The sequence below is a fragment of the Melospiza georgiana genome, chromosome 6 (genome assembly GCF_028018845.1).
Source record: "Melospiza georgiana isolate bMelGeo1 chromosome 6, bMelGeo1.pri, whole genome shotgun sequence".
Taxonomy (NCBI): domain Eukaryota; kingdom Metazoa; phylum Chordata; class Aves; order Passeriformes; family Passerellidae; genus Melospiza; species Melospiza georgiana.
The window spans coordinates 23,072,300-23,084,335 of NC_080435.1; the positions used below are offsets into that span (position 1 = coordinate 23,072,300).

At 47.7% G+C, this 12,036-nt stretch overlaps 2 protein-coding genes across 2 annotated transcripts; one reads left to right on the forward strand and one right to left on the reverse strand.

Annotated features, from left to right (window-relative positions):
- Positions 1-825: 825 nt before the first annotated feature.
- On the reverse strand, positions 826-1,821 carry LOC131084946 (olfactory receptor 8A1-like). Its single transcript, XM_058026702.1, has one exon. The coding sequence runs from the start codon at positions 1,819-1,821 to the stop codon at positions 826-828; it is 996 nt and encodes a 331-aa protein (XP_057882685.1).
- A 5,978-nt stretch (positions 1,822-7,799) lies between these two features.
- Positions 7,800-8,750, forward strand: LOC131084659 (olfactory receptor 8U3-like). The gene is given in 7 exon segments (XM_058026293.1): positions 7,800-8,264; positions 8,267-8,410; positions 8,413-8,449; positions 8,452-8,550; positions 8,553-8,579; positions 8,582-8,629; positions 8,632-8,750. Coding segments are annotated over 7 exon segments (939 nt in total).
- Positions 8,751-12,036: the final 3,286 nt, after the last annotated feature.

A 12,036-nucleotide genomic window follows, 5' to 3' on the forward strand; every position in this document is an offset into this window, starting at 1 on the left:
TTTTGCATTCCCCTTGATATTCTAAGGTGTATCTTGAGATCCTGGCTTGCACCAGCTCTTTGTCCCTCTAAGTCAGAAAAAAATGCACTTTGAAAGCTTTTTACCTTTCTCATTTATCGACCAAATTTAAAAATACTCTTATTCTTCCCATATGCTCCCTCCCATCCCAGCAGCTTGGCTTTAATAAATAACTCACAGGTAACAGTGAGGAATTTTATTGGAGTTTAGGAATAAGGACAATAATCTTGCAAGAAAAATACATATTGATCAGTGCAAAATAAGTTATAAACCAATAAAGCTGTCATTTGCTTCTCCTGAGAGAAAGAAAGGTTTAAGTGGAATAATACCCTGGAATAATTCTGGGTGATTTCTTCTAGCAGCCTCATGGCCACAAAGGAAATTCAAGTTTGAGGCTCCCACTCCTGTTTCCTTCCAAGGAATATGTGAGTGTGGGATCTATTTCTCCAGGATAAATATTGTAATTGAGTTTTGTGAGGAACTGTGGAAGAACATATATAAAACTGTGAGGATCAGGGAAACATCCATATAATTTAATTTTTTTTTTATTCTTACTTTAGAGGAGCAGTTTTCTTCCACAAGGGCATGGAGTGGCAGAACAACAGGGAATGGCTTTAAGCTGAGAGTAGGTAAAGTAGCTGGGAAGAAATTTTTCCCTGTGAGGGTGGGGAGGCCCTTGCACAGGCTGCCCAGAGAAGCTGTGGCTGCCTCATGCCTGGAAGAGTTCCAGGCCAGGTAGGAGGGGTTTAGAGCTGCCTGGTGTAGTGGAAGGTGTCCCTGCCCGTGGAGTATAGGACCAGATGATCTTTAAGGTCCCCTCCAACCCAAACCATTCCAGGACTCCCTGATGCCACAAGCTGCACCTCTCTGCTGCCGGCAGAGGTTTAACACCCTCCTCCTGCCCCTCCCCAGTGCTGCTTTCACCTCCCTGTTCCTCAGGCTGTAGATGAAAGGGTTGAGCATGGGGCTGACCACGGTGTACAAGACAGAGGCCACCTTGTCCCGGCTGCTGTGCCGCGACGCCGGCTGCAGGTACATGAAGAACAGGGAGCCATAGAAGACAGCCACGGAGGCCAGGTGGGAGGCGCAGGTGCGGAAGGCTCTGGCCCTGCTGGGCGTCGAGCTCGTGCCCAGGACAGCGTGGAGGATGTGGCCGTAGGTGAGCAGGATGACCATGCTGGTGCCCAGCCCGTTGGCCGCGGCCAGGGCGAAGATGGCGGCCTCGCAGCCGCGGGTGTCGGAGCACGCCAGCCTCAGCACAGGGCTGGCGTCGCAGAAGAAGTGATCAACGTGGTTGGGCCCACAGAAGGAGCCCCTAAACGTGCAGCCGGTGTAGAGGAGGGCACTGAGGGAGGCCATGAGGTAGCACCAGGCCACCAGCTGCCAGCAGGCCCGGGGGGACACCACCAGGACATAGCTCAGGGGGTGGCAGATGGCCACGTGCCGGTCGTAGGCCATGATGGCTAGGAGGTGACACTCAGCCGTGACAAAGAGAGCAAAGAGGTGGAATTGTGTCACACAGCCCGCCCAGGAAATGGTTTTATCCCCAAATAACAGGTCTGTGAGCATTTTGGGGGAGATGACGGTGGAATAGCAGACGTCGGCCAGGGAAAAGTGGGTGAGGAAGAAGTACATGGGGGTGTGGAGGCTGGGAGCCACCCAAACCAAGACCATCAGGCCAATGTTCCCCACCAAAGTGATGATGTAAATCAACAGAAAGAGCACAAAAAGAGGGGCCTGCACCCAGGGAGTGTCTGTAATTCCCAGGAGAATGAATCTGGCCTGTGTGTAGTTTCCTCCCATGGCCAGGTGTTACCTGCTGAGGCAAAGGGAAGAAATACATCAAAATTGTAAAACCCAGAGTTTTGCTTTTGGGTCATATTTAACTCCAATTGATCATCATTTTAATTGCCATATTTTGGTATAGTCCGTTTATTTTCCAAACATAAATTCTATACTTTTTTATTTATCAGTTGAGGTGCCTAGAAAAGAACACAGAACTTAAAGAAACACAAATGGCAAATTTGCTTTTCTGTGCTCGGATACCTAAAATTATGGATTTATTCTGGCACATGTTAATTAATATTGAAGAAAAGAATCAGATATTTATTCCCTTTTGGTTTGAAAGAAATTTGTTTCAGAAGGCACCTTGGAAGAATCTCATTGTAGATAATGTGAACCTGGAGTGGGAGAAAGTCCCAGTGCTAGTGAAATCCCAGATTACATCACATTATGAATATTTTCCCTTTGCTTTTAATTATTAATCCAGTCCATCAAACTGTTGTATTCTATATCACTCACACATAAAAATCACATGGATAAATTCATGTTTTATACCTTTCTGAGCTCCAGCAGGTTGAAACATCCCAGAACAATGGGAATTAAGATAAAACTTACTTTGAATGGGAATTAATTTTAAAACAATCCAATTCCAGAGGCTGGTTTGTTAACAACTGCATTCTGCTGACAGTTCTTCATAACTAAAAAGAATTGTCCTTAACACTTCCAGAAATCCATTTATCTTCCTTTAGCTGCCTAAGGAAAATAAAAACCAATTTGCAGAAGCCATTACTCCCATATAGTATAAAAAATCCTACTTTTGGAAGGCTGTTTTCCAGCACAGCCCCAAAAAAGAGGATATGAGGACATGAAGAAGGAATCCAACTTCTTTCTCTTGGATTTACAGCTCCTCCTGTGCGCTCGCTGTGGTGGTGGGAGCTAAGGGTTTATCCCAAATGCAGCAGGGAACATCCAGGCTGATGGGGAGAGGGATGTGCTCCTTTCCTGACTCCAACTCTGAGCCTGTGGGTGACAGGGCTGTGAATATGTTCCCTCTGCTCTCCTGGGACAAAACCCTCAGGGCTCCTCATGGCACAGCACATAAACAAAGAAAAGAGGAAAAGAAAAAAAGGGATAGAGTGGAATTCTGAAATCCACTGTGCTTCAGGGATCTCAAGTCCATCACATGGATGAGCCACCACGTCACATGGACATGTGGCACCAGCAGTGACCGGCTGGTCAGAGGGTCCCCAAGTGTCACACAAAGCACCTCCAGCTCTGGAGCTGCTCATGTCCCTCTGTGGACACCAGGCAGCCCTGTTTTCCTTCAAGGATGGGATTATCCAAGGTGAGGTACCTGCAGCCCACATGCCCACACCTGGGCAGGCAGCTCTGGGCACTTCCAGACAGTGATTACTAGTCCCAGAGTGAACTAATCTGCATTAATCACCCCATCTGGGGGCTCTATCCACACCACAACCCACCAACTCTATTTAAGCTCAGCTTAAGCTCAGCCCAAGGAGGTTGTTCCCTCTGCAGAAGTCCTGGTTGCCAGTTTAACAACATGTGCACATCTTCCACTAATCTGCACCTTGTCTTGATCACAGATCCAGCCCCGACCAGGACTGAGTTGGGTTTTGGATGTTTCAGCCTGCTGGACCTCATAAAGGTATAAAACATTAATTTATCTATGTGAACTTTATCCACTGTGAATGATATATAATATAACAGTTTGATAGACTGGATTCAGAATTAAAATAAATACCCGATTTAAAAAAAAAATAGAATTTAGGTCAACCTTGGACCTGCCTCATTGTCACCAGCTGTCTTGGTGGTTTGGAGTCTTGGCTCAGAGAATATCAGGAGACTTGGAATAAATCTGATTCTGATTTTTGAAGCAAGCTGGGAGGTGGAAAAATAAGGTTTCTGGGGAAGTCAGTGGTGATTTGGTGCAATACAATCCTGGAAAAAGATAAAATAGATCTGATTTGGGTCAATGCCAAAGAAATGGAGCAGAAATACTCATGAAAGCAAAAATTGCCATTTTTCTTGGAAAAATGCGCAAAGGCAGAGGAAGGATTGAGTGATAAACAGTTCAAAGGTTTATAATTAATTACCTGATAATTATTTAACTTCTTTTACAAGCTGTTTTGCCTTCTTGGTCATTATTTTCTAAGTATCAAAAGTTTCTCATGGAAATAACTGGATTTCCTGGTTTTATTTGTTATTTTGAGAAAAGAGGGGGTGTTTGAAGTTGTGCCTGGGAGATGGGGAATAAAGCAGGAACTAATGGGAGTCAGTGGTGAAATTTTGGTATGGAAACTCACCAAATTCCAACACTGATGTTAAAATGTTGTTGTTTGCAGAGCTACTCCCAACTGAAACATCAGCACGAGTTGGATGATCTTTAGGGCCCTTTCCAACCCAAACCATTCCAGGATTCTGTGACCCTGTGTGGGTCTCCTTTGGACATGGCACATTCTTTTCCAGCCTATCTGGAGTCTCTTGATCCCTCTAATTCCACCTAAGCTATCATGGGATGTATTATTGATAACTGATCAATCCCATCTCTGGATCCAAACTGTACTTTGTGGGCAGCTCAGATATTTCTGGGAGTACCTGGAGCAGAATGAGAAGGTTTGATGGACTCTGGATCATGTTCTGACAGGTGGGTCCTGTACAGAGTTCCCAGTGCTAGGCCAGGAGTAGCCTAGAAGCATTTTGGGCTCATTCCTTACCTGGAGGCCTGGATCAGCCCTCACCCCCTGTAATCCCAGCTGGCTGCTCCAGGGATCCATCCAGGACAGCCCGAGCTGTTTGCAGTGGAGCAAACCCAGCCCTGACCCTGAAGTAAAGTTATGTTCACTATAAAAATTAAATTATATTTCTATTAAAGGATGTTTTGCTGATGAAGAGGGTTCCTTAAATGAACCTTCTGACCCTGATGCTCCTCTGGATTTTTATCTTTAATCCTTTTATTCTGATTTGTTGTGTTATCAGGGACAGGGAATTCTGTCTGGCTCTTTTTTTCCCTCCATCATGTTGGGACTCTTATTCATACCTTGGTTTCAGCCAGAAATGAAATGGGATTCATGGAGGCTTTTGAGGGAGAAGAAAATCCAGTAACATGTGGGTGTTGGGGCACACATTTAACCCAATAATATTTTGCATGTTATGTATAAATATATGGGATAATGTACATTTGATATTGGATTTTAATATATATTTATGATTTTGGATCAGAAAGGACAGACATCTAGGAGATCTCTGGCCCTAGGATGGCAAGTTATCCATTTATATCCATATGTATTTATGGATATGGGGTTTGGAGCACCCTGGGCTAGTGGAAGGTGGCCCTGCCCATGGCAGTGGGGTGGAACTGGATGATCCTTCCGGTCCCTCCCATCCCAAACCATTCCAGGATTGTGTGAGAGGTGTCAGGATCCCCTCTCTCAAGGTTCTGTGGGTTTAACACATGACACATTCCAGACTCCTGTGATTTCTGGGCTGGATTAGGGAGGCAGCTCCCATGAAAAGTCCTTTCTAGGAAAGATGGAAGGACAACATTCTAAATTGATTAATTTGCAGTTTTAACACAGTTTGGAGATAATGAGATATCACCTATAAACCAAGTCAATAAATTAATTAATAAATAGCTTCATATTTGAAAACTGGGTAAATTTCCAGGTTCAATTGAACCAGTCACCTTTGCCCTGTCCTTTTTCCACTCTCAATTTGCCTTTCAAAGCCTTCAAACAAAGCTCTAATTAGTTTTCCTCTTTATTCCCCTGGTGGTTTGCCAAAAACAAAGTCAGGAATATTATCAGTGGAGTTTGTATCCAGAGATTTGCCCTTTGGCAATGGAGAGATGGGACTGAAAAATAACAAAGCAAAGCAAGAAAAGACCTGAAAACCTGAAATTAAAAGATGAAGGGTGATAATTATTTAAAAAGTCAATTTTTTTAGGCAAGAAATAACACCTGATCAAAATTGCAGCTCCCTCATTTCTCTACATTCTGGATGAAAACTTGGTGCTGGCAAGGATGACAAATCAACCTGGTTTTTGTTGTCAAAAAAGCCCTTTCATTGTAAAAAGTTGCATTTCATCTACTTCCAAATTAATTTAATTCCTGTTTTTACACGAACAACTTATTTTTTCTCCTTTGGTGCACTGTGGTACTCCGTTGTCAATCCCAAGGGACATTAAAGAGCCACAAAAATCCTTTTAAGGTATGAAGTAGAGAACTGGAAGGGGAAAAGGTTAAAAAATATCCATTAGTATTTCTTGTATGTCACCACCATCTATTGGACATTGCTGGAAACATTATCTCCCTTTTATTTTACATAAAACCTCCTTTTTTCCTGTAAGCCTTGGGTAGCAAAGTGCCTTGTTCTTGCTCAGGAAACTGAGAAGTAGGCAATAAATAAAACAATGGCATTGTGTGCCTGATCCCACCTGGATATTTTATTTTTCAAGTGTCAGCTCCTGAGCCTCTTGAAAATATTGGGTGTTTGAAGTTCTCACATTTGGAAACAATGCTTTAAACTTCATTTTATTTTTGTCTTAGGACAATTTTCAGCTGATGCTTCAGGTTGTCTGAATCCTTCAGGTGGAGTTAGATGGAATATTGGGAATTAATCCTTCCTTGAGAAGGTGGTGAGATCCTGGATTGGATTTCCCAGAAAAGCTGTGGCTGCCCCATCCCTGGAAGTGTTTAAGGCCAGGCTGGATGAGGTAATCTTGGTGAATCCTAGGGCAGCTCATTGAAAGTTCTTCTACTGCTTTGCCCAAAAATTTTATGGAATTTGGGTGCCACAATGGAGATCCTCACCAAAGGAGGACAGGATGAACACTCCATTAGCTATTCCACACCAACCACCTGCTTCTCAGCAAAAATAAAATGTAACTCATGGATTTTAATTGAGTTTATTTCCCTTCCAGGTGTCTGATCCATCACAAAAAGTAAAGCTGGATGGTTAAGTAAGAAAAAGTGAGGCTGGACTTTAGTTAAGCAAGAAATTGAGGTCAATTCTCTGATGGCAGCAGGCGGATTCTGCCTCTTGGGAGAAATTCAGCCTCAAAAGTGTTTGGTTTTCCTTATTTTTAACACCTCTGTCATCTTCATGAGGGTAATGAAAAGCAGCTCTAAATCCTCCTTAGTAACTCCAGGAGACCATGGAAAACCTGAAAGAGATGTCAGGTTCTGGGGGTGAGCTCAGCCTTCAACCAAGACTCATGCAATAATGAGGATTTCCAGGTTTCGATCCATTTGTCAGGAGCCAGCAGAGCCTACTCTTGGTTTACTCTCTGGTGCAATTCTGTCAAGCCATAATTATCCAGGAGGAAAATCCATGTTGATTTATTCTATCTGTTGTAGAGTAGGGTTTTAGGAGCTGCTGATCTCTCCCTGGTGAACAGCAAGATGAAACATGAATTTATCTTTTACCTCCAAATCAAGCATCATATCTAAAGCAAAGTGAGGAAATACAAATCCTAGCTCTTATTCCTACACCAGGAAAAAATACACTAAGGGAAGTCCCATTTTCCAATTATTTTACCTAGAAAATCTCTTCCTGGGACACAGGGAGTGGGTATTTATTCCTCAGGTGCTCAGGCTGGATAGGGAATGGTCAAAAGATAAGAAACCATTTCATTTTCCCAGGAATTATCAGGAAAATCATGGAATTCCATGTGGAAGTGGATTGAGAAGAACTAGGAGGAAGCCTTGAACTTATTTATGATTTATTTATTTTGATATGGTATTTCCCTTCTTAATGGCTTAAACATGCCCCTGCTTCCAAATGCATTGGCTGAACAGGGTTACTGGTGCCAGGAACTTGTGGTTTTTCTCTTTCAAGGAGAATTTACCTTTTATTGACTGAAAGTTTTGTAACTGCTTGACAAAAATTAACATTCTTATCATTATCAATGGATTTATGTGCATCAAACACTTCAGTCTAAAGACAGAAAGCAGCTGATCTGCATATAGAAAATGTTCAGTATGGCTGGAGAAAATGAGATGTTTGCATCTGAATTTTTTCTCCAGGGCTTCACCACCCAAGCAGATCTGCAGGTGATGTTTTTTGTCTTGTTCCTTGCCCTCTACGTGGTCACTCTCCCAGGAAATCTTGGAGCCATTGTGTTGATCCGGATCGATCCGCGCCTCTGCATCCCCATGTGCTTCTTCCTGAGCCACGTGTCCCTGCTGGATATCTGCTGCTCCTCCACCATCATCCCCCGGAGCCTGAGGAATGTTTTGGTGGAGAAGGAGTTGATTTCCTTTGCGAGATGTGTCACCCAGCTCTTCTCCTTCGCCACCTGGGCCACCACTGAGTGCCATGTGCTGGCCACCATGGCCTACCACCGCTACGTGGCCACCTGCAGGCCCCTGCTCTACTCTGTGCCCATGTCCCAGAGGATTTGCATGGGGATGTTGGCTGGAGGGCTCAGCTCCACTCTTCACACCATATCTCCATGCTCCATGTCCTGTTCTGTCACTCCTGGCCCATCAAGCACTTGGTTTGTGACAGGCCCTCCTGCTCCGACACCCACTCCAGCAAGGCTGTGGTGGCTGCCATGTTGGGGTTCAATGTGCTGAGCACCACGGCTCATCCAGATCCATCCTGGTGTCCTCTCTGTCTGTCCTGGCTGCCGCCTTTGGATCTGCTCGGCAGCCAGGCAGCACGAGGCCTCGTCCACCTGCGCCTCCCACCCGGCCTCCATTGCTCTGAGCCACGGCAGCTCCACCCTCACGGACCGGCGCCCGTCTCCAGCCACTCCCTGGAGAGGACAAGCTCATCTCCCTGGGGTATTCCACCACTGCCCCCATGCTGGCCGCAACGCAGACTTGAGGAACGCTGTGAGGAAAGCAAAAAGTTGGATCCTTGCTGCCATCCATGGCTCCCAGTCAGCTGAAAGGAGAGGACAGCCCCGCTGCAGCGAGGAGTGTTAGATTTTGGACCCTCCAGAAGAGAGATTGGATATCAGACCCTCAAGAAGAGAATTTGAATATCAGACCCTAAGGATCCCAGGGTTGTAGTCCAGACTCATCTTCCAAGCCATTGGTGCCATGGTGTCCCTGCAGCAGCACCGCAGGGAAGGGAGGAGACATCTCCTGGCATTGTGTGGAGTGGAGGAGCCGAGGGGGAACGTGGCAGAGCAGAGCCGGGGTGGGAGATGAGGCACCATCCTGTGCTGCAGGACAGGAGCTGCAGAGATTCCAACCCTTCGGGGAGCTGCCCTGCCCTCCCTTGATTTTTCCCCCCTTTTTGGGGGAGATTTCCATGTGGAAAGAGCTTTTATGGAAGCATCGAGCTGCTGGCCAGGGCACTTAGGCTCTTTTTGTGCCTTCTCTGGGAGAGAGGAAAAAGGAGATGGGAGTGTCCAGAGGGTGATGGTGTCATTGGGACACCCCAATGTCTGTGGAGGGGGAGCCAGGAGAGTGAGGGATGAAGGGGGTCAGGAGAGGTCCTCCTAAAACCCAGGGGAGGCTATAGCCCAAAATAATGCCAGAAAATTCTTGAGGGGTTTGTGTGTAAAATACTTAAAACTACAAAGATTCTCATTTTCTATATATTGAGAAATAATCTTAATGTATATAAAAATTGATTTTAAAATAACCCCGCCTGTCTGCTGTGTTATAGTCAAGATTTTAGACTGTAAGAAATTCTCAATATGGATCTGTAGGGTTTGAAAATACAAATAAAACCCTTGTGCACACGAATGAAAAAATAAAGGGCTCAAAGAGGTAAGACAAGATGGTCTGTATGAAGAACCTAGAAACATCTCTGTGTATGCGGAATTCTTTCTCCGTCCTCCCTCTGGAACACCCGAAATCCGGGATCTGGGATTGACTGAAATTGGGATTTATTGGCGCCTGAAATTGGGATTTTTCGACCCCTAAAACCGCTGCGCATGCGCGGTGGCCGCGGCTCCCTCAGTGCTGCCGTCTTGTGGACGCACCTGGTACTGCAGCTCCGAGGGGGCCGGGCGTTTCCCGCGGCTCCGCCGGCACAGGACGGGGACATGGAGCTGGGCCGGGACAACGATGGGGACTGGCCGTGCGAGGCCGCGGGGCCCTCGGCCGGGGCCGCTCCCGGCAAGAACCGCGGGTGCTGTGCCGGGAGCGCAGGTGCAGAGCCGGGAGCGGCAATGGCGGAGCCCGGGGAGCGGCGGGGCCGGGCCGGGGGCACCGGGAGCGGCTGCGGCGGGCTCGGAGGTGAGCAGGGAACGGGGACCGCCCCGGGCGGGGAACGGGGACAGCCCCGGGCGGGGAACGGGGACAGCCCCGGGCGGGGAACGGGGACAGCCCCGAGCGAGGAACAAGGACGACCCCGAACGGCGACAGCCCCGAGTGGGCGGCGGGGACGGCCCGGGAGCTGCGGGCACCGGGGCGGATTCTGTAGGGAGCAAAATGAACATTTCGGGGTAAAATGTGAGTTCATGTGCGGGGGAGAGAAGGAATGTTCTGAGGTGAAAGTGCAGCTATGAGTAGTGAAGGTGGGGAAAGTCCCAGGCGGGATAAAAATAGATTGTAAAATCCATGTGTGAAATCAGAGCGGTTCCAGCAGCTCCTTCCCAGTGCTCCCCAGGTGCTTTCATTGTTTGGTTTTCAGGAGGGAACACGGTCTGGGATGACCCAGCTTTGGAGAGTTCTGAGTTTTCCTTAGTTGTGCAGCGGTGTCAGGATCTGGAGGCACTCCTGTTCCCTGGAGGAGGATGCCCTGGGGAATGGCCTTACGTGGGATTTGGCTCCTGCTGAGTTCAGTCCAGGGACACCTTCCAGTACTCCAGCCCCAAGTCTGTGCTTGGACACTTCCAGGGATGGAGCAGCCAGGATTTCCCTGGGTTTTTGGGCACAGGAGGGAGTTTCCAGCAGGAGCTGAGGCGTTTCCTTTGCTGTGCCAGCCCCAGCAGGGCTGTGGGAGGCAGAGGATGTGGGAGCAGGAGCTTTGCCCCTGCCCCAGGGGAGTCTCTGCTGTGCCGGCCCCAGCAGAGCAAACGTTTGTGGTTTCACATCCCGTTCCAAGGAGCTGCCGGGGCAGGAACGGGGATGGGCACGGAGCAGGGACGGTGCCAGGCACAGGGTGACATCCAGAGGGTGCCACCAGCCCGTCCCTGCTGCCCAGGCCGGGCTGAGCAGGCTGGTGACCGTCCCTGTGTTTGCTCTGCAGGGTGAGGAAGCCAAGCCTGGCGAGGAGGAGGATGAGGAGGTGTGGGAGGATGGAGACAGCGGCCACCAAAGGCTGGGGAAGGCCCAGCTCCAGATAGGAGATGCTGCCTTCCAAGGAACTGTCACTCCCAGCAGGAGCACCTGTGCTCACCTGGATCAATGGCACAGGCAGGAGAGCCTTGTCCTGAGCCAGGGTTTCATTGGAGGGCTCTCAGCTCCCTGGGAATTGCTTAAAGGTAGGACTGAACTCGGTTCTGCAATTCCTATTTATTTCCCATATGAGCCAAAGTGTCAGGTCTGGGCTGTGCAGGAATGAGCTCCCATGGTTTTTTTCTTCATGCTTAGTCAACCTTGAGCTTCTGGGTATTTTTTTCTGTCTGATTTGTCACAGGTTGATGTAAATTTTAACTAAAATCCCAGGCAGCTGTTCCCTGAAATCAGGTTAAAAGGAGATTCCCCTACATAGACACATTTTTACAGCCCTTTATTAGGAATCCTGGTGAGCCATAGGATTTGAGCTGCCTTAGACTTGGAAACAAGTCCTCGTTTTTATAGAAGCTTTCAGCAATTTACTGAAGTTCTCCTGAGATCCAGCCTGTCAGTAGCAGCTTCCTATCCATCCTGGAAAACTGGGCAGGGACCCCACTGAGGACCCTCTGGAGTGGGCACAGACTTTTTCTGTGGGGAGATGCTCCAGCAGCACTTGGCAGTGAATGTTGGGGATGAATCCATAGGAACAGATAAATCCACAATCACTGCCAGGCCCTTTGCAGCACTGAATTCCCAGCTGAGGGGAGAGGAGCCTCTGAAATTGGCCCTTGCAGCACAGCTTTGTGCCTGGAACCTGGGATTGATCCTGATTGTCCAACTCTGGAGTCCCTGAATGCTGGATTATGGAAAACAGCCAAGACAGTGGATCAGCCCCTGTGCCACCCAGGGGTTTTGGGAAGGGCACAGCAATTGGCAGTGGGTGTGTCTGGGGAGAGGAGCCACTGCTTCCCTTCCTAGCAAGGTCTGGGAAAGGCAGCCCAGAGGATGAGGCTTGGAAGGAGTTGTGAGCTGAGAA

Coding starts and splice junctions, on each gene's coding strand:
- LOC131084946 (XM_058026702.1), bottom strand. CDS start 1,821: ATGGGAGGAAACTACACACAGGCCAGATTCATTCTCCTGGGAATTACA.